The 22,719-nt window shown below is 47.5% G+C and overlaps 1 protein-coding gene across 11 annotated transcripts in view; it reads right to left on the bottom strand.

Moving 5' to 3' along the window:
- Positions 1–22,719, bottom strand: part of DMD (dystrophin) — a 3,940,859-nt gene that overhangs the window by 2,219,760 nt on the left and 1,698,380 nt on the right. For all 11 annotated transcript variants that reach the window (XM_073664716.1, XM_073664719.1, XM_073664714.1 and 8 more), the window contains one exon: positions 14,599–14,686. In XM_073664716.1, the coding sequence (XP_073520817.1) occupies positions 14,599–14,686 (88 nt within the window). The remainder of the gene's footprint in view (positions 1–14,598; positions 14,687–22,719) is intronic.

Here is a 22,719-nt window from a genome sequence, read left to right as displayed (position 1 = left end):
CACTCCTGAAGCTGATACATTAACAATTAGTGATGAGCGAGCATATACGCAAGTACTCGGTACCTACCTGAGCATCTCATGACTTGTGAGATGCTCGGGCGCATGCTCGGGTCCCCTCCCTGCATGTTTTGCACTGTTTAGAGCGCCAATCAACATGCAGGTATTGCCCGCCATTCACTGTAATGTCGCAGCCATGTTGGTTGTGGCATTACAGTGATTGGATGGCCGCACAGAGTCATCAGGTCTATATCAGACCTGGCGACTCTTTGCTCGTCAGTCTAGGGAGAGGTGCTGCTGAGCTAGGTAGAGATTTGGTTGTGTATTAGGTAGTGTAGGGAGAAAACAAGTACATTACACATATCCATCTTAACAAACAGTCCTTTTGAGGACTAATCCATCTGCAGAGATATCAGGCAAGCCGTGTAAATATGAGCAGGCAGGCAGTATATATAGCAGACTGCAGTGCATATAGCACAAGAGGCTCCATTCCAGTTCTGCCTTCTGCTGCTGTTAGATATTTCTAGACAAAGGCCTCAGGTCTCAGTGGCCAGGAATAATTTTTTTTGGATCTTATTCTTCATTATCTGCTTAAAATGCAATCCAGAGAACACCGTTTTCTGCACCATTTGCTTGTTGGCACTGCAGAATACAGCCAGGTCCTTTTCATATTACAGCGCTCAAAAGCCAGCTATTTAAAACTGTGGTTTGTCCATCACATGGATCACATATAATTGAGGTGAAAATACTGACACCGGTTTGCCTGTTACCTACAGGCCAGGTATTTAAAACTGTAGTTTCTCCGTCACACGGATCACATATAATTGCGCTGAAAATACTGCCTCTTTTGGCCTCCATTCAAATATGTTTTCAGTGTGTCAGTAAAGTTTTTGACACAGTTTGCTGTTCAAAATAGTTACCTACAGTCCAGGTATTTAAAGCTGTGGTTTGTCTGTCACACGGCTCACATATACGTTTTCTGAAAATTCTGACATTTCTGGCCTCCATTCTATTTTTTTTCAGAGCGTCAACAAGGTTTTAGGCACTGGTTTGCTGTTCAAAATAGTTACCTAGAGGCCAGGTATTTAAAACTGTGGTTTCTCCATCACACGGATTACATATAACTTCGCTCCAAATTCAGTCATTTGTAGTGAGCGTGTAAGATATTGTCCACCATTTAAAATGGGCAAGGCGTGTGGCAAGGGACGGGGAACTGGACGTGATGGTGATGGTGCATGCAGAGGCCGAGGCCGTGGGCAAGCTGAAATTGTGCCACAAAAACACCCACATCTTCTCGCCCGACCTTCTTCCTAGGGGAAAACAGCACACCACTATTGAACCCAGAGCAGTGTCAAAAGGCTGTTGGTTGGAGAGCGGATAATGCTTCCAGTCACTTAGCCACCACCACCACCCTGTCTTCAACACGGTCAAGTCTCAGTAGCCATGAGTCTGGACCGCATATTCCTCACCCTGATCCTTCATTCTCCCACCATGCTGAGTGCTCAGAGACAACTGATCCCACACTTGGACTCTCTGAATAGCTGTTCACTTTTGCATTTATAGATTCAGGCCTCTTGCCCGGTCCACTTGAAGCGGGGCAAGAGGAGATCGCATGTAGCGATGCCCAAATATATGAGCAGCCACGGTCACATGAAGGTGACGGTGCAAAAGTGTCACAAAAGGTGGACGATGATGAGACTCAATTGCCAGAAAGTCAGGAGGAGGATCAGGGTGCGGAAGTCGAAGACGAGGTGGTGGATGATATAGTAACTGACCTAACCTGGCAGGAGGACATGCAGAGCAAGGACAGCAGCACACACAGGGAGAAAGGCAGAGCACCCCAACAGGCAGGAAGAAGCAGTGTGGTGGCTGCAGACAGAAGGCAGGCAACCGTTCCCCGTAACACAAACATGAAGGAAGTTGCCAGTACAACTGCTAGGTCTTCCCAAGTCTGGCTGTTTTTTAAAGACTCTACCGATAACCCTAAAAAGGCCATTTGCACCACCTGCCAGACCAGCATCAGCAGGGGTGGCAAAACGACCAGTCTGACCACCACCAGCATGATCAGGCACATGGCAGCAAAGCACCCGACTTTGTGGGCCGAACCCCAGGGTCCAGGAACAGTATCTGTGGGTGGCACCAATGCTTCTTCCACTGTTGTGCATGCAAGCCAATCCTCTGTCCATGGTACATGCGAAGATGCCTCCTGACCTGCACCTGTTGTTGCGCACTCTCAAGTAGCAGCATCAGGAAGCACGTCCACGTCCGTGTCCCAGCGCAGCATTCAGTTGTCCATACCCCAGTTCTTGGAACGAAAGTGAAAATATGCAGCCAACGCCCTACAGGCCACCCTACTAAATTCCCACATTTCACGACTGCTTGCGGTCGAAATGTTGCCTTTTAGGCTCGTGGAGACGGAAGTATTCTGCGACCTGATGGTGGCGGCCGTCCCTCGGTACTCGGTCCCCAGCCGAGACTATTTCTCCTGATGTGCCGTCCCCGCATTACACAAGCACGTGTCCCAAAACATTAGCCGTGCCTTCAACAACGCAGTTAGCGGGAAAGTCCACCTAACCACGGACACGTGGACAAGTGCTTTTGGGCAGGGATGGTACATCTCACTGATGGCACACTGGGTTAACATAGTGGACGCCGGGACCCAGTCGGACCTTGGGACGTAACACATCTTCCGGACTCCAAGGATTGCGGGCCCTAGGTCAATCAGGGTTGCCCCCACGGTCTACAGCTCCTGCACCTCATCCTTCTCAGCCTCCCCCTCCTCTTCAGCCTCCATCTCCAAAATGACCACATCAGTCACAAGCTGGAAGCACTGAAGCACTCCCATGGATACGCAACAACAGGCTGTGCTGAAGCTAATATGCTTAGGTGGCAAATCTCACAATGCTGAAGAGTTGTGGACAGCTCTGAAAGAGCAAGCAGATCTGTGGCTGACACCGATGTACCTATAGCCAGGCATGGTCGTGTGTGACGATGCCCGAAACCTGATGGTGGCTCTCAGGCGAGGAGAGCTCACACACTTACCATGCCGGGCCCATGAGGTTCAGCGCTTTCTCAAATCCTACCCGGATCTGCTTTTTAAAGTCTGTCGCCTGTGTGGCCATTTTAGAAAGTCACCTACAGCTTCAGCCGCCCTTGCCGTGTTTCAGCAGTGTTTGCAGCTTCCGGCTCACAGACTGGTGTGTGATGTCCCCACGCGTTGGAACTCTACACTGCAGAGAAGGATTTGTGAGAAGAAAAGGGCAGTTGTTGAGTACCAGCATCAACAAGGCCGTCGGTATTCAGTTCAGACTCCACTAATGATGGTGCTCGCCCGAGCATCTCACTGCTCGAGATGCTCGGCGCTCGCCGAGTATTTCCGAGGTTGCTCGGCGGGAGCTCGGGTCTCCTCCCTGCATGTTTGGAGATATTTACAGAGCCAATGAACATGCAGGGGTTGTCTGCCACTCACTGTAATGCAGTAGCCATGCGGGTTGTGGCATTACAGTGATTCTCTGGCCGCATAGCGTCATCGGGTCTATATAAGACCTGGCGCCGCCATGCTTGTCACAGTCACTCCGGAATCAGACAGTGTAGGGAAAGGTGCTTCTGCGTCAGGAAGAGATTTGCTTGTGTATTAGGTAGTGTAGGGAGAAAAACCGTACATTACACATATCCATCTTAACAAACTGTCATTCTGAGGACTAACTAATCCATCTGCAGAGATATCAGGCAGGCAGTGTATATAGGCAGGCAGGGTATATTGCAGACTGCAGTGCATATAGCACAAGAGGCTGCATTCCAATTCTGCCTTCTGCTGCTGTTAGATATTTCTATACAAAGGCCAAGGTCTCAGGGGTCAGGAATACTTTTCTTTTGATCTTAATCCTCATTATTTGCTTAAAGTCAATCCAGAGAACACCATTTTTCTGCCCCATTTGCATGTGTAGGGAGAGGTGCTGCTGCATCAGGGAGAGATTTGCTTGTGTATTAGGTAGTGTAGGGAGAAAAAACGTACATTACACATATCCATCTTAACAAACAGTCCTTTTGAGGACTAACTAATCCATCTGCAGAGATATCAGGCAGGCCATGTATATAGGCAGGCAGGCAGGGTATATAGCAGACTGCAGTGCATATTGCACAAGAGGCTCCATTCCAATTCTGCCTATTGCTGCTGTTAGATATTTCTATACAAAGGCCCAGGTCTCAGGGGCCAGGAATACTTTTCTTTGGATCTTAATCCTCATTATTTGCTTAAAAAGTAATTCAGAGAACACCGTTTTTCTGCGCCATTTGCTTGTAAAGGGAGAGGTGCTGCTGCGTCAGGGAGAGATTTGCTTGTGTATTAGGTAGTGTAGGGAGAAAAAACGTACATTACACATATCCATCTTATGAAACAGTCCTTTTGAGGACTAACTAATCCATCTGCAGAGATATCAGGCAGGCAGTGTATATAGGCAGGCAGGCATGGTATATAGCAGACTGCAGTGTATATAGCACAAGAGGCTCCATTCCAATTCTGCCTACTGCTGCTGTTAGATATTTCTATACAAAGGCCCAGGTCTCAGGGGCTAGGAACACTTTTCTTTGGATCTTAATCCTCATTATTTGCTTAAAAAGCAATCCAGAGAACACAATTTTTCTGCTCCATTTGCTTGTTGGCACTGCAGAATACAGCCAGGTACATTCCATATTACAGCGCTAGAAATCCAGCTATATAAAACTATGTTTTCTCCGTCAAACGGATCACATATACGTTGTCAGAAAATACTGCCATTTCTGGCCTCCATTAAAAATTTCCTTTAGCGTGTCAGTGAAGCAATTCACAGCAGTTTGCTGTTCAAACTACTTACCTACAGACCAGGTATTTAAAACTCTGTTTTCTCCATCACACGGATCACATATACGTTGTCAGAAAATATTGCCATTTCTGGTCTCCATTAAAAATTTCTTTCAGTGTGTCAGTGAAGCAATTCACAGCAATTTGCTGTTCAAACTACTTACCTACAGGCCAGGTATTTAACCTCTGTTTTCTCCATCACACGGATAACATACACGTTGTCAGAAAATACTGCCATTTCTGGCCTCCATTAAAAATTTCCTTTAGTTTGTCAGTGAAGCAATTCACAGCAGTTTGCTGTTCAAACTACTTACCTACAGGCCAGGTATTTCAAACTCTGTTTTCTCCGTCACACGGATCACATATAAGTTCGCTCCAAACTCAGTCATTTGTAGTGAGCGTAGAAGATACTGTTCTCCATTTAAAATGGGCAAGGCACGTGGCAAGGGACGGGGAACTGCTCGTGATGGTAATGGTACATGCTGAGGCCGAGGACAAGGCCGCGGGCAAGCTGAAATTGTGCCATACCAAACACCCACATCTTCTCTCCTGACCTTCCTGTCTCAATTTGTAGGGGACCGCAGGACACCACTATTAAACCCAGAGCAGTGTCACAAGGCTGTTGGTTGGATAGCGGATAATGCTTCCAGTCACTTAGCCACCACCACCACCCTGTCTTTCACATGGTCAAGTCTCAGTAGCCGTGAGTCTGGACCGCATATTCCTCACCCTGATCCTCCTTCCTCCCACCATTCCAAGTACCCAGAGACAACTGATCCCACACTTGGACACTCTGAAGAGCTGTTCACTTTTCCATTTATAGATTCGGGCCTCTCGCTCGGTCCACTTGAAGCGGGGGAAGAGGAGATCGCGTGTAGAGATGCCCAAATATTTAAGCAGCCACGGTCACACGAAGGCGATGGTGGGAAAGTGTCACAAGAGGTGGACGATGATGAGACACAATTGCCAGAAAGTCATGAGGAGGACCAGGGTGCGGAAGTGGAAGATGAGGTGGTGGATGATATAGTAACTGACCCAACCTGGCAGGAGGACATGCAGAGCGAGGACAGCAGCACACACAGGAAGGGAAGCAGAGCACCCCAACAGGCAGGAATAAGCAGTGTGGTGGCCGCAGACAGAAGGCAGGCAACCGTTCCCCGTAACACCAACACAAAAGAAGTTGCCAGTACAACTGTTAGGTCTTCCCAAGTCTGGTTATTTTTTAAAGTCTCTGCCGATAACCTCAAAAAGGCCATTTGCACCACCTGCCAGGCCAGCATCAGCATGGGTGGCAAAACTAGCAGCCTAACCACCACCAGCATGATCAGGCACATGGCAGCAAAGCACCTGACTTTGTGGGCCGAACACCAGGGTCCAGGAACAGTGTCTGCAGGTGGTATGATTGCTTCTTCCGCTGTTGTGCATGCAAGCCAATCCTCTTTCCATGATGCATGCGAAGATGCCTCCTGCCCTGCACCTGTTGTAGCAGCATCAGCACGTCCATGTCCTTGTCCCAGCCAAGCGTTCAGTTGTCCATACCCCAGTCCTTGGAACGCAAGCGCAAATATGCAGCCAAAGCCCCACAGGCCACACTACTAAATTCTCACATTTCATGACTGCTTGCGCTAAAAATGTTGCCTTTTAGGCTCGTGGAGATGGAAGCATTCCGCAACCTGATGGTGGCGGCCTTCCCTCGGTATTATTATTATTATTATTATTAATTTATATAGTGCCATTGATTCCATGGCGCTGTACATAAGGAGGGGTTACATACTAAATGCAGATATCACTTACAGTAAACAAACTAACAATGATAGAACGGTACAGAGGGAAGAGGACCCTGCCCTTGCGGGCTTACGTTCTACAGAAATGGGGCAGAGACAGTAGGTTGAGAGGTTGCAGTAGCTCTGGTGTTGTTGGTTGAGGTGGCAGCAAACAAGGTCATGGTAGGCTTTAAGCTTGTTTGAAGAGATGGGTTTTCAGGTTCCGTCTGAAGGATCCAGGTGTGGTGGATAATCGGACGTGTTGAGGCTCAAAATTCAATAGGACGGGGGATATTCACGAGAAATCTTGGAGGCGATTGCATGAGGAATGAATAAGTGTGGAGAAGAGAAGGAGGTCTTGGGAGGACCGGAGGTTGCGTGAGGGAATATATTGTGAGATTAGTTCAGAGATGTACGGAGGAGAGAGGTTATGAATGGCTTTGTAGGTCAGTGTTAGTAGTTTGAACTGGATACGCTGGGGGAATCGGAGCCAATGAAGGGATTTGCAAAGGGGGCTAGCAGAGGAATAGCGAGGCGAGAGATGAACAAGTTGTGCAGCAGAGTTGAGGATGGACTGGAGGGGTGCGAGAGTGTTAGCAGGTAGGCCAGAGAGGAGGATGTTGCAATAGTCGAAGCGAGATGATGAGGGCACCAGCAGTTTAGTTGATTGAGGGTTGAGGAAAGGATTTTGGAAATATTTTTGAGATGGAGGCGACAGGAGGTTGCGAGAGCTTGAATGTGGGGTTTGAAGGACAGGGCAGGGTCAAGGGTTACTCTGAGGCAGTGGATTGCCGGTACAGGGGAAAGAGTAATGTCATTTATTGTGATAGAAAGATCAGGTGGGAAAGTTATGCGAGATGGGGGAAAAATAATGAGTTCAGTTTTGTCCACACTGAGCTTGAGGTAGCGGGAGGAGAAGAAGGAGGATATGGCTGCTAGACATACTGGGATTCTGGACAGCAGAGAGGTGACATCTGGGCCAGAGAGGTAGATCTGGGTGTCATCAGTGTACAGATGGTACTGGAATCCATGGGATTTTATGAGCTGTCCCAGGCAAAGGGTATAGATTGAGAAAAGTATGGGTCCTAGTACAGAGCCTTGAGGGACTCCAACAGAGAGGTGGCGGGGTGAGGAGGTAGTGTGTGAGTGGGAGACGCTAAATGTGTGGTTAGAAAGGTATGAGGAGATCCAGGATAGGGCAAGATCTTTGATGCCAAAGGAAGAGAGGATCTGTAGTAGGAGGCAATGGTCAACTATATCGAAAGCAGAAGACATGTCAAGAAGAAGCAGTACAGAGAATTGTCTGTTAGCTTTGGCTGTAAGTAAGTCATTGGTGATTTTGGTAAGGTCAGTTTTGGTAGAATGGTGGGGGCGGAAGCCATATTGTCGGTTGTCGGTACTCGGTCCCCAGCGGCCACTATTTCTCCCAGTGTGCCATCCCCGCATTACACAAGCACGTGTCCCGAAACATTAGCTGTGCCCTCAACAATGCAGTTACTGGGAAAGTCCACCTAACCACGGACACGTGGACAAGTGCTTGTGGGCAGGGACAGTACATCTCGCTGACGGCACACTGGGTTAACATAGTGGAAGCTGGGACCCAGTCGGACCTTGGGATGGAACACGTCCTCTCGACGCCAAGGATTGCGGGCCCTAGGTCAATCAGAGTTGCCCCCACGGTCTACAGCTCCTGCACCTCATCCTCCTCAGCCTCCTCCTCTTCAGCCTCCATCTCCGAAATGACCACATCAGTCACAAGCTGGAAGCACTGCAGCACTGCCTCCGCCAAGCAACAACAGGCTGTGCTGAAGCTAATATACTTAGGTAACAAACCGCACAATGCTGAAGAGTTGTGGACAGCTCTGAAAGAGAAGACAGATCTGTGGCTCACACCGCTCAATCTACAGCTAGGCATGGTCTTGTGTGACAATGGCTGGAACATGATGACGGCTCTGAGGCGAGGCGAGCTCACACACATACCATGCCTGGCCCATGTGCTGAAACCTTGTGGTTCAGCGGTTTCTCAAATCCAACCCGGAGCTGCCGGATCTGCTTGTTAAAGTACGCTGCCTGTGTGCCCATTTTAGAAAGCTAGCTACTGCTTCCGCGGCCCTTGCCGTGTTTCAGCAGCATTTGCAGCTTCCGGCTCACGCATTGGAACTCTACACTGCAATGTTGGGAAGGATTTGTGAGCAGAAGAGGGCAGTTGTTGAGTACCAGCATCAACAAAGCTGTTGGTATTCAGTTCAGACTCCACGCATAAGACCTCAGTGGACATGGATGTCAGAAATATGAACCATCCTCCAAAACTTTGAGGACTCCACCAAGATGGTGAGCGGCGATGATGCCATAATTAGTGTCACCATCCCGCTTCTCTGTCTTCTGAAACGCTCTCTGCTCACAATCAAAGAGGATGCATTGCAGGCGGAGCACGATGAGATCGAGCAAGGAACCATACAGCGTGATTGCACACAGCCAAGCCTCATCTCATCCCAACGTGGATTGGGAGACAATGAGGAACAGGAGGAGGAGGAGGAAGTACAGGAGCTAGTTTCATGCACTATAGATGGTACTACCTGCACAGCTGTCATATCGTCTGTTCAGCGTAGATGGCCAGAGGACAGAGAGGAGGAGGAGAGCATGGTCAGTCATCCTCTTGGTGAAGACATGGAAGTCTTGCCTGTTAGCAGTCTGGCACGCATGGCTGAGTTTCTGTTACGCTGCCTTTCCCATGACCTTCGTGCTCTCAAAATTTAGGGTGACAGTCATTACTGGTTGTTGAAACTTCTAGACCCACAATACAAGGAGAACTTAATATCTTTTATTCCTGAGGCGGACAGGTCTACAAAAATGGGTCTGTACCAGAAGGCCCTTGTTGCGGAACTATTAAAAAAATTCCCATCTGAAAACGCTGGCGGCAGAGGGCACACTTTGTTGGACAACCAAGGAGTACAGGCAAGATAGACACAACTTCAATCCAGCAGAGGCGGGGAACACTGTCAAAGTTCTGGGAGAGTTTTCTCAGAACCTCCCATCACACAGGCCTTGAGGTGCGGGGTACTCTCACAAGTAGTGCAAAGTTTTGGAAGATGCTGAGGGAGTACCTTGCCAACTGTACGAACGTCCTCCATGATTCCTCTGTGTCTTATAATTATTGGGCATCCAAGCTGGATACGTGGAATGAACTGGCTCTCTAAGCCTTGGAGGTACTGGCATGCCGTGCTGCCAGCATTTTATCAGAGCGGGTTTTTAGTGCCGCTGGTGTAATTATAACTGATAAGTGCATCCGCCCATCAACTGAAAATGCTGACAGGCTGGCTCTTATAAAAATGAACAAGGGCTGGATTGGGCCAGACTTCTCAACACCATGATAGTAGCATAACATAAACTCAAATTCAGTGTCTTTTCTTGGAAGGTATATTCCCATGCACCTTTTCACACCTACACATGGGTATACGCTTCCTGATTTTGGCTATTTGCTCTTGTCCTCCTCCTTCTCCTCATCCTCCACCACCATATCACCAGGGTGACCATGGTCCGTGATGCAACACCCACATAATATTTTTAAAGGGTGTTTATGATGCCCGTAAAAAAAAAAATCTATACAGTATGTTCATGTATACCCCCCAGGGGTAAATGTTTGTCAGCCTATACACTTGTGCATGGGCATTACAAGTATAGGAGGCCCGCTCCTTTCTAATGGGGACATCTTTTTAAGAGGCCCTCCTCCACGTTTCTTCCAAGGGGCATTGAAGTGCTTCCAAATTTTTGGCAGCCCTTGCATTCACTGCATAGGCCAACACAATGGGAGACCTACTTCCTAATAATGGGAACATTTTTTTTCAGGAGGCCCTCCTCTACTTCTCTTCCAAGGGGCATTGGAGTGCCTCCAAATTTTTAGCAATCCTTGCATTCACTGCATAGGCAAACACAATGGGAGACCCACTTCCTAATAATGGGAACATTGTTTTCAGGAGGCCCTCTGACCTCCATGTCTCTTCCAAGGGGCATTGAAGTGCCTCCAAATTTTTGGCAATCCTTGCATTCACTGCCTAGGCAAACACAATGGGAGACCCACTTCCTAATAATGGGAACATTGTTTTCAGGAGGCCCTCTGACCACCACGTCTCTTCCAAGGGGCATTGCAGTGCCTTCAAATTTTTGGCAGCCCTAGCAATCACTGCATAGGCAAACACAATGGGAGACCTACTTCCTAATAATGGGAACATTGTTTTCAGGAGGCCCTCCTCCAGGTCTCTTTAAAGGGGTATTGGGTTGTGTCCAAATTTTAAAAGTGGTATTGGGGTGCGTCCAAATTTTGGGCAGCCCTGCCACTCACTGCATACGCAATAACAGCATAGGAGACCCACTTTTTAGTAATGGGAACAATAAAACATAGCCAGCTGATGGCTCTCTAAGAATAGTGAGGGCCGACTGCTGGCCCTTTAAGAATAGTAAAGGCCGCCAAATGGCCCTATAAAAATAGGCTTTGTGCCTTTCAGAGTCCCTCATTCATAAATGAAACACGATGTGTCTGATGATATCTCACACACCACATGGCCACATAAGGTTGTAAAATGTTAAAATGACATTTCCTGGTGAATGCATTTGTCATGGTTGAAAGCAATGCAAACGTGAAAAAATGCATCAAAAACGCTACGTGTGAACATAGACCAAGGTGTGGAGGAGCATTTTTGTTTTTTGTTATTTATTTTGCTTAATATACAAGTCATTACCCTGGAAAGGATGTTCCTTAACATATTTCCCTGGAAAATACATTTTCGTTTCATTTTTGTATGTTTTATTGTGAGTCCGTAAAACTGGCGTAATGTATCTGACAACGTTGTTGACAGAAGTGACTTGGGAGTGAGAAATGCTTCCAGGGGTCTTCCCCATGCTGTTCCCATGTAATTTGAGCACTGTTCCCATTTATTTGGGCAATTTTTAGGCCTTCTGCAGAACGCCGGGGGGAGCCACCTGAAAAATGCTCGAGTTTCCCATAGACTTACAGTATTCCAGTGTGCTCGACCCGAGCATCGAGCACCCGAGCATTTTAGTGCTCGTCCATCACTATTAATAATGCTATGTGCATAGTTGAAACCAGAAGCTTACATACACTATATAAAAAGACACAAATGCATGTTTTTCTCAATATCTGACATGGAATCAGAATAAACCTTTCCGGTTTTAGGTCAATTAGGATAACCATAATTTTTAATATTTTCAAAATGCCAGAATAATGAGAGAGAATGTTTTAAGGCATTTTTATTACTTACTGCAAAGTCAAAAGTTAACATATCTTTCATTAGTATTTGGTACCATTGACCTTAAACTGAATGACCTGGATCAGACGTTAGTTTCTCATAATAATTGGTCGGAAGGTTTATTCTGATTTCATGTCAGATATTGAGAATAACATTCATATGGTTTCAACTGTATATGCTGAGCTTTAGAAGAGACTATACAATGTGATACTATGGTATTGCAATATATAGGATTTGTAATTAAAAGATCACAGGCTTCAGTCCTCAGGGACTAAAAAATAAATGCAAAGCAAGAAAAAAGTTTTAAAGACATAAAAATGTAAAAATATATAAAAATTTGAATCATCAACCATCGCCACACAAAAAAAAAAGTCCTCACATACAGTAGATCCATTTATAGAAAAATAAAAAGTATCGCCACAATCATGCTGACCTGGTAAATCAGGTTTCCAGGTCATTTTTATCACTTAGTTAACACCATAAAAACAAACCTCAAAACTATGATGGAATTGCATATTTGTTACCATTTCATCCCACTTGGAATTTTTGTTCCTGTTATTCAATTTTGTATGGAAAAATGAATGAGTCATTTAAACATACAACTCGTCCTGCAAAAAAACATGTCCTCACACAGATACTTCATGGCCAAAAGTCTTGACACTCTTGAAATTGTTCCAGAAAATGAGGTATCCCAGAAAATTATTGCAATTACACATGTTTTTTTATACACATGTATATTTTCTTTGTGTGTATTGGAGCAACACAAAAAAAGAGAAAAAAAGACAAAGTGGGCAGAATTTCTCACAAACCCCAAAAATAGACCAGACAAAATTGTTGTAATCTTCAAACTAATATTTGGTTGAACACTTTTTGGAATAAATAAGTGTAATCCCCTGCTTCCTATAACCATCAACAAGCTTCATACACCTCTCAACTGGAATTTTGGACCATTGCTCCAGGTCTTTCATATTTGAAGAGTGCCTTCTCTCAACAGCAATTTTAAAATCCCTCCACGGAATTTAGATTCCGACACATTACTGGCCACTTCAGAACTCTCCAGCGCTTTGTTTCCACCCATTTATAGGTGCTTTTTGAAGTATGTTTGGGGTCATTGTCCTGCTGGAAGAAACATGACCTAGGACGCAAACCCAGCTTTCTGACACTGGGCCCAAAATTGCAACCAAAATCCTTGGCGATTCTCAGATTTCATGATGCCTTACACGCAGTTAAGGCACCCAGTGCCAAAGGCTGAAAAACAACCCCAAAATATCTTTGAACCTCCACCATATTTGACTGTAGGTACTGTTTTATTTTCTTTGGAAGCATCATTCAATTTTTGGTAAACAGTAGAATGATGTGCTTTACCAAAAAAGCTCTATCTTGGTCTCATCAGTCCACAAGATGCTTTCCCAGAGGGATTTTGGTTAACTCATATACATGTTGGCAAACTACAGTATAGTTTTTTATGTCTTTATTTCAGCAGTGAGGTCCTCCTGAGTCTCCTGCCAAGTCTTTAATTTCATTCAAATGTCGACCGGTAGTTTGCGCCAACACTGATGAACCCTCAGTCTGCAGAAAAGCTTGAATTTCTTTGGACCTTGATTTGGGCTGCTTTTCCACTATCAGGACTATCTTGAGTTGCAACCTTTCATCAATTTTTCTCTGTCGTCCACATTCATGGAGATTAGCTACAATGCCATGGGTAGTAAACTTTGTGATTATGTTGCGCACTGTGGACAAAAAACATCAAGATCTCTGGAGATGGACTTGTAACCTTGAGATTGTTGATATTTTTCAACAATTTTGGTTTTCAAGTCCTTAGACAGTCCATTTCTGATCTTTATGTTCTCCATGCTTAGTGTGGCACACAGAGACACACAATGCAAAGATTGAGTCAACTTTTCCCCTTTTTATCTGGTTTCAGGTGAGATTTTCATATTGCGCAAACCTGTTACTTGCCACAGGTGAGTGTAAACGAGCATCACATCTTTGAAACAAAGTTGTTCACCCACAATTTTGGAAAGCTGTCAACACTTTTGAACAGGCCATTTTGGGGTTTTGTATAAAATTATGTCCAATTAGCCTTTTTTTCTCTGTTTTTTGTGTAGATCCAACACACACAAAGGAAATAAACATGTGCATACCAAACCATATGTAAATGCAATAATTTTCTAGGAGAAATGCTTCATTTTCAGGAACAATTTCAAATGTGCCAACCCTTTCGGCCATGATTGTATGTCATCAGAAAAATTAAAATATATAGCTTTGTGTAGAAAAGGAGTAAAAAACTAAAGTGCAAAAATGAAAAATTGCTTGGCAATGAAAGGTTTAAAGACGGAGACGAATGGAAAACCAAATTAAACCCCTATGATCATCACGATGAATATCTCATCATGACTTTAGGATTGAGCAATGTTTTAGTATATCTGGTTTACAATCTAAACTTCTCCAAATACTTATATTCACATTAACTTCATGTCTTACCCATCTTGGTGAGTCCATAACATACAGTTTAACACAGTAAAGGTAATAGACATAGATATAGGAAAATGGCAATTATATTCCTGGCACATTCTCCTACAAAATCTGAAATTATATAGTCGATTCCCAGATTTTTTCATATACATTTTAATTACTGTTTTGTTGAAGTGCTGCATTTGTATCAAATGTTAAGAATAAAGCCATATGTAAGAATATTACAAAGAGATTATCCAAACTAACTTTCATTAATTACCATTCAACATCTGTTCGGTCAGTGTCTGAACATTTCTGTTGGCCTCTTGCAATTTTCTATTCTTTTCAGGCTTCTCTCTTTCTATGGCCTATAAAAGAGCAAGAAAAAACACCAAATAAAAAAAACAATAACAATATCAACTGAACAGCAGAAATGTAATACTTGAGACTAAAGAAATATGTGTAGCGCTGGCGTCCCTGCCCTCTGCTAGGCAGGGACGCTGCTCCCCTCACCGCTCTGCTCCGTGCCCGGCGTCCTCTCCCCGCTCTGCTGTCAGCGCGCGCTCCTTCCCGGCATCTTCCTCCCGCTCTGCTCTCAGCGCGCGCTCCTTCCCGGCCCCTGTGCTTAGGGCGCGCGCGCGCGCGCTCCCCTCCTCTTAAAGGGGCCGCGCGCGCCGTCCTAAGGAGTCCCCGGCCAATGGCCGGAGGACTTCATCATATATAAGGCACCTCCTCCAAAATGGAGGTGCCCGAGCAATGTTGTTTGCACCTGTGTCTCACCTGTGCTTCAGCCCTCAGGTCCCGTTGCCAGTTACCTGCCAGTTTCCTGCCAGTTACCTGCCTGATTCCTGCCTGAATACTTGTTACCTGTCTGCCAGTCTGAGGTCCGACGGTCTGCCTTACAACTCCGGTCAGTCTGTCTATGGACCAGCTTGCCCGCTCACCTGGGAGCGCTTCTCCGTTACCTGCCTGCTTGCCAGCCCGGAGGCTCCGTTGTCACGTGCTGTGACCATCAGCTACTTCAGACTCTTGTCCGCTCACCTGGGAGCGCTTCTCCGTTACCTGCCTGCTTGCCAGCCCGGAGGCTCCGTTGTCACATGCTGTGACCATCAGCTACTTCAGAGACTCTTGCCCGCTCACCTGGGAGCGCTTCTCCGTTACCTGCCTGCTTGCCAGCCCGGAGGTTCCGCCGTCACGTGCCGTGACCACCTGTTATTCCAGAGACTCTCGCTTGCTCACCTGGGAGCACACATCTACCATCTGCCTGCTAGCCTACCCGGAGGCTCTGCCATCACAGGTCGTACCTACCCTTTACCCAGAGACTGCCCTGATCACTTGCCGTATCTCCCTGTCTGTTCATCCAGAGACTGCCGCCCGCTCCCTTACAAGGGCCGCCCCCTTGTATAGTAGCTCAGAGGTTCCGCCTCCCAGACCCGTTACAGTTTGCTCGGGCCATGGAACCCGGTGGCACCCAAGCTCCCTCGCTCTCGGACCTCTGTCTTGAACTGTCCCGTCAGAGGTCCCAACAGGAGGCCATCCTGGGTCACCTGCGGAATGTTAATACTCGCCTGAACACTCTGTCTGATCCACCAACAACCTCCGCCAGTGCCATATCTTGCAATCCGGCAGCTCCGCTGCCCACTAATACTATGGTATCCTACCCCGGACCCCGGCTTTCTGCACCTCCTCGCTTCGGAGGCGACCCCGTCCAGGCTCGGGGCTTCTTAAATCAGTGCACCCTGCATTTTGAACTTTTGTCCTACCAGTTTAACTCCGACCGGGCCAAAATTGCCTTCATCATGTCCCATCTCACCGGGGAGGCCCTGGCCTGGCTGAATCCTCTATGGGAGAGAGGAGACCCCCTGGTGTCCAACTTGCCTGCTTTTCTCACGGCTTTCCGGAAAGTCTTCGACGAACCCGGACGGAAGACCTCATCTGCATCATCGTTGCTACGCCTCCGTCAGGGGAGTCTCACCGTGGGCCAATATGCCATACGGTTCCGTACCCTTGCCTCGGAGCTGGCCTGGGATAACGACGCTCTGGTTTCCGTCTTCTGGGAGGGTCTGTCCGGCCGTATTAAAGATGAACTTGCCGGTCGGGACATTCCTACCACTCTCGATGACTTAATAACTCTTGCCACCCGGATTGACCTACGGTTCCAGGAGCGTGCCAGAGAGGTCACCCGTGAAAGGAGGTTACCACGTCTAGCTCCTACTTTTCAGAAACCCGTCACTCCTTCTGTCTCTAACCAGGTACACCCTCCTGAGCCTATGCAGGTCGACCAGACCAAGATGGTCAAGACCCGTCAGGACTTACGCCGTGCCGAGGGGACCTGCTTCTACTGTGGCAGTAAGGAGCACCGGATCCGTGCCTGCCCGGAGAGGTCGGGAAACGCCTGTGTCTAGGTTCGCTCAGAGAGGTCCACCTAGACAAGAATAAATCCTCTCCATCCCTGCTGTTGTCAGTTTCAATCGTCTATGGGGAGAACCGTTATTTCGAACTAGCCCAACTGGACTCTGGAGCAGCCGGGAATCTTATTTCACAGTCCCTGGTAGAGAAATACCGCATCCCCACCAAACCTCTGGCTGTACCCTTGTCTGTGGCTGCCGTGGATGGGGGGCTCTTACCACGCCCCATCCAACTCATCACCGAATCCATTACTCTGCAGGTGGGAATGCTGCATTCTGAAAGTATCTCCTTCCATGTTCTGCCTGGACTCTCTCACGCCCTCTTGCTAGGTCTGCCTTGGCTCCAGAAACATGCACCCGTGCTTGACTGGCAAACCGGAGAAGTCCTTCGCTGGGGACAAGACCGTCATAAGACCTGCCTGGTTCCCGTCCATCCCGTCCGTCCCTCTCCTACCCCAGCTAATCTACCTGGACTTCCAATTCCTTATTGGTCTTATGCTGATGTCTTTAATAAAAAGGAGGCAGAGACATTACCCCCTCATAGACCATACGACTGTCCCATCGACCTGTTACCCGGTACTACTCCTCCCCGTGGGCGTATTTATCCTTTATCCGCTGCTGAGACCCGGTCGATGCCCGAATATATTGAGGAGAATCTGGCCAGGGGATTCATCCGGAAATCTACCTCCCCGGCGGGAGCGGGCTTCTTTTTCGTCAAAAAGAAGGACGGCTCTCTCCGTCCCTGTATAGACTATAGAGGCCTAAACCAGATCACGGTGAAGAATAAGTACCCCCTTCCGCTCATTCCAGAATTATTTGATCGTCTGAGGGGGGCTAGAATCTTCACCAAACTAGACCTCCGAGGGGCGTACAACCTGGTTCGTATCCGTCAAGGGGATGAATGGAAGATGGCATTCAACACCCGGGACGGCCACTATGAATACCTGGTAATGCCCTTTGGTCTCTGTAACGCTCCTGCCGTTTTTCAAGAGTTGGTCAATGACATCTTCCGGGACCTTCTCTACTCCTGCGTAGTGGTGTACCTGGACGACATCTTGGTCTTCTCTCCGGATCTCCAGACTCACCGGAGGGACGTTCGTCAGGTCCTGCTCAGGCTCAGGCAGAATCACCTCTTCGCTAAATACGAGAAGTGCCTCTTTGAGCAGACCTCGCTTCCGTTTTTGGGCTACATTATTTCTCAGACCGGCCTACGAATGGATCCAGAGAAACTGTCTGCCATCGAGAAATGGCCTCGACCGGAGGGGCTGAAGGCCATTCAGCGGTTCCTGGGCTTCGCCAACTACTACCGCCTCTTCATACCACACTTCTCTTCCCGGACTGCCCCAATTTCCGCGCTCACCCGTAAGGGTACTAATCCCAAAGAGTGGCCGCCCGAAGCAGAAGAAGCCTTTCTTTCCTTAAAACAGGCCTTCTCTTCCGCCCCGGTGCTGCATCGCCCGGACGGCAACAAGCAGTTCTTCCTGGAAGTGGACGCCTCCTCCTCTGGAGCTGGAGCGGTACTTACTCAAAAATCTTCTTCCGGGAGGATGGTAACTTGCGGCTTCTTCTCTAAACTCTTCTCCTCCTCTGAGCGCAATTATTCCATAGGAGATCGAGAGTTATTGGCCATCAAACTGGCATTGGAGGAGTGGCGTTACCTGCTTGAGGGGGCTCTTCACCCGGTAATAATTTACACTGACCACAAGAACTTGGCTTACCTCCAGCATGCCCAGAGACTTAACCCGCGCCAAGCCCGGTGGTCCTTGTTTTTTGCTCGTTTTGATTTTGTCCTTCATTTTCGCCCGGCTGAGAAAAACGTCAAGGCGGACGCCTTGTCTCGATCCTTTCTGGTATCTGATCTCGAGGAAGATCCGAAACACATCATCGATCCCGCCAGAGTAATGCAGGTGGCTCCCATGAGTCTAAATCGTCTCCCTCCCGGAAAGACGTTCGTATCAGTACCTGATCGGGAGAAGATCCTTCACTGGGGTCACTCGTCTAAACTGGCTGGCCACGCTGGTCAGAAGAAGACCCTCCAGCTTATTTCCCGGCACTACTGGTGGCCTACCCTGCACAAGGATGTAATAGATTTTGTTTCTGCCTGTGTGTCCTGCGCCCGCAACAAGGTTCCGAGACATCTGCCAGCCGGTCGCCTCCTTCCGCTCCCAGTACCTGCTGCCCCCTGGCAGCATATTGCAATGGACTTCATAACTGACCTCCCACTCTCTGCCGGTTGTACGGTCATTTGGGTGGTCGCTGACCGCTTCTCCAAGATGGCTCATTTCGTTCCCCTGCCAGGCCTCCCGTCTGCACCCGAGCTAGCTAGAGACTTTATTCGTCACATCTTCCGTCTTCATGGCCTGCCCCTCCACATCGTGTCGGATCGTGGGGTACAGTTCACCTCACGCTTCTGGAGAGCCACTTGTAAACTACTAGACGTCACCCTGGACTTCTCTTCCGCTTACCACCCACAGTCCAATGGTCAAGTGGAGCGGATCAATCATAACCTGACCAGTTACCTCCGGCACTTCGTTAATGCCCACCATTCTGACTGGGTGGATCTCCTACCATGGGCCGAGTTCTCTTACAATAATCACGAGAGCGAATCCTCCTCCAAATCCCCGTTTTTTGTAGTCTTTGGTCAGCATCCTCGGATTCCTTTTCCTGTCTCCACCTCGGTGGACAACCCGGCTGCGGAATCTCTCGTTAGCAAATTTTCCTCCATTTGGGAGAGTACCCGATCCGCACTCCTTCAGTCGTCCGAACGGATGAAAAGACACGCTGACAAAAAACGCCTGGATCCTCCACAATTCCGTCCTGGGGATAAAGTCTGGCTCTCGTCCAAATATGTCCGGCTCAAGATCCCTTCCTATAAGTTAGGGCCTCGGTTCATCGGTCCACTGGAGGTCATCAGTCAGATCAACCCGGTGGCCTATAAATTGAAACTCCCGGCCAACTTACGGATCCCTAACTCCTTCCATGTATCTCTCCTCAAACCTGTGGTACTTAACTCTTTTTCCAAGTCTACAGGTACGCCTCCTGCTCCGGTTTCTGCTGAGGACGAGTTTGAGGTAGAGAACATTCTTGCCACCAAAAGGGTAAGAGGAAAGACCTTTTTTCTGGTAGATTGGAAGGGGTTTGGTCCTGAGGAGAGAACGTGGGAGCCCCGGGAGAACATCCATGCCCCTCTCATCCTAGCTAAATTTCTGTCTGGCCTAAAAAAGGGGGGCCTAAAGGGGGGGGTACTGTAGCGCTGGCGTCCCTGCCCTCTGCTAGGCAGGGACGCTGCTCCCCTCACCGCTCTGCTCCGTGCCCGGCGTCCTCTCCCCGCTCTGCTGTCAGCGCGCGCTCCTTCCCGGCGTCTTCCTCCCGCTCTGCTCTCAGCGCGCGCTCCTTCCCGGCCCCTGTGCTTAGGGCGCGCGCGCGCGCGCTCCCCTCCTCTTAAAGGGGCCGCGCGCGCCGTCCTAAGGAGTCCCCGGCCAATGGCCGGAGGACTTCATCATATATAAGGCACCTCCTCCAAAATGGAGGTGCCCGAGCAATGTTGTTTGCACCTGTGTCTCACCTGTGCTTCAGCCCTCAGGTCCCGTTGCCAGTTACCTGCCAGTTTCCTGCCAGTTACCTGCCTGATTCCTGCCTGAATACTTGTTACCTGTCTGCCAGTCTGAGGTCCGACGGTCTGCCTTACAACTCCGGTCAGTCTGTCTATGGACCAGCTTGCCCGCTCACCTGGGAGCGCTTCTCCGTTACCTGCCTGCTTGCCAGCCCGGAGGCTCCGTTGTCACGTGCTGTGACCATCAGCTACTTCAGACTCTTGTCCGCTCACCTGGGAGCGCTTCTCCGTTACCTGCCTGCTTGCCAGCCCGGAGGCTCCGTTGTCACATGCTGTGACCATCAGCTACTTCAGAGACTCTTGCCCGCTCACCTGGGAGCGCTTCTCCGTTACCTGCCTGCTTGCCAGCCCGGAGGTTCCGCCGTCACGTCCCGTGACCACCTGTTATTCCAGAGACTCTCGCTTGCTCACCTGGGAGCACACATCTACCATCTGCCTGCTAGCCTACCCGGAGGCTCTGCCATCACAGGTCGTACCTACCCTTTACCCAGAGACTGCCCTGATCACTTGCCGTATCTCCCTGTCCGTTCATCCAGAGACTGCCGCCCGCTCCCTTACAAGGGCCGCCCCCTTGTATAGTAGCTCAGAGGTTCCGCCTCCCAGACCCGTTACAATATGTGTCAAGTGCTCTACATATTTCCTTTGTAAAAACACAATAATGTAAAGAAAAAATATTTTTTTTCACTTTTGCAGCCTTACTAATTAGGTGGTAGCTATATCTATGAAATAATTAATTTGGACTAATACAATGAATTTGGAAACTGCTAACTATACTTTTAAGTTAGTTTGCAGAATAAGGCATCTGTGTGTAAATGAGAAATAACACTATTTATGGCCATTTTATGACTTAAATCCTGTATTTTCAATAGTTTCTCTATTTCTAAATTTTCAAATCACTCTGAGCTGATGGAAGGAGACTAGCTGCTATGATCTCTTCCACAGTTAGTTTGCAGAATAAGGCATCTGTGTGTAAATGAGAAATAACACTATTTATGGCCATTTTATGACTTAAATCCTGTATTTTCAATAGTTTCTCTATTTCTAAATTTTCAAATCACTCTGAGCTGGTGTAAGGAGACTAGCTGCTATGATCTCTTCCACATAGAACACAACATAAAGAGAAGTATTCCTGCTCTTCAGTTCTTCACATAGTACATAGAAGTAGCAGGAGCATTGCGGACAATATACAACAATACTAAGCTGTGTGGATTTGAATCAAGTTTTGTGGTTTAGGTAAAAGACTTGTTAGAAAGCTTCAGAAAGATTGTTTATGTGTCACGCTGTAACTTTTTCCTCATAGCACTCATTGCTCCTCCTCTCCTTTCTCTCCTATTTGTAATAAAAATATAATATATACATAGGAATATAATAGGAAGTGTGACCTGACACCACAGTGACCTGGCAATCCATTCTGTCTGAGCAAGACAGACTTGAGATGTTTTGTTTTTGGATTTGGAGTGTATGACAAGTTCAGAATGTAGTGTGTAGTGGCCAATAAGTTTAGAAGGAAGAAGAATTCTCTGATAACACGTATTACAAAGTTTCTAATATTTGCTTGTACTTTTAATTTATACATTTGTTGAAAGTACAGTTCTTTTTTAATAATTGCATTTCCTTCTTTATTTTTTCTGTTTGAGGTCACTTCCCTAATGTCAGTCTGCTTTTTTCCTAAAAATGTTTTTATTCACAGTTCTCTACCTGGAATAAATTTGTATTGCTTTACTGGGATCACCTACACACTACAGTTGTGCTCAAAAGTTTACATACCCCGGCAGAATTTTTCCTTTCTTGCCCTTGTTTCAGAGAATATGAATGATAACATAAAAACTTTTTCTCCACTCATGGTCATTGGTTGGGTGAAGCTATTTATTGTCAAACTACTATGTTTTCTCTTTTTAAATATTAATGACAACCAAAAACATCCAAAGACCTGATCAAAAGTTCACATACCCCAGTCCTTAATACCGTGTATTGCCCCCTCTAAGATCAATGACAGCTCGAAGTCTTTTATGGTAGTTGTGGATGAAGTACTTTATTTTCTCAGATGGTAAAGCTACCCATTCTTGTTGGCAAAAAGCCTCCAGTTCCTGTAAATTCCTGGTTATCTAGTATGAACTGCACACTTGCGATCTTCCCAGAGTGGTTCCATGATATTGAGGTCAGGAGACTGAGATGGCCACAGCAGAACCTTCACTTTGTTCTGCTGTAGCCAACGACAGGTCGACTTGGCCTTTTGTTTTGTATCGTTGTCATGTTGGAATGTCCAAGTACTTCCCATGCGCAGCTTCCGGGCTGATGAGTGCAAATTTGCCTCTGGTATTTGCTGATAACGTGCTGCATTCATCTTTCCTTCAACTTTTACCAAGTTTCCTGTGCCTTT

The sequence above is a fragment of the Phyllobates terribilis genome, unplaced genomic scaffold (genome assembly GCF_046119375.1).
Source record: "Phyllobates terribilis strain yellow unplaced genomic scaffold, ASM4611937v1 Scaffold_2__4_contigs__length_985480577, whole genome shotgun sequence".
NCBI classification, from domain to species: domain Eukaryota; kingdom Metazoa; phylum Chordata; class Amphibia; order Anura; family Dendrobatidae; genus Phyllobates; species Phyllobates terribilis.
Note: the sequence above shows the minus strand (reverse complement) of the source record. Positions and strands in the feature narration are given on the sequence as shown.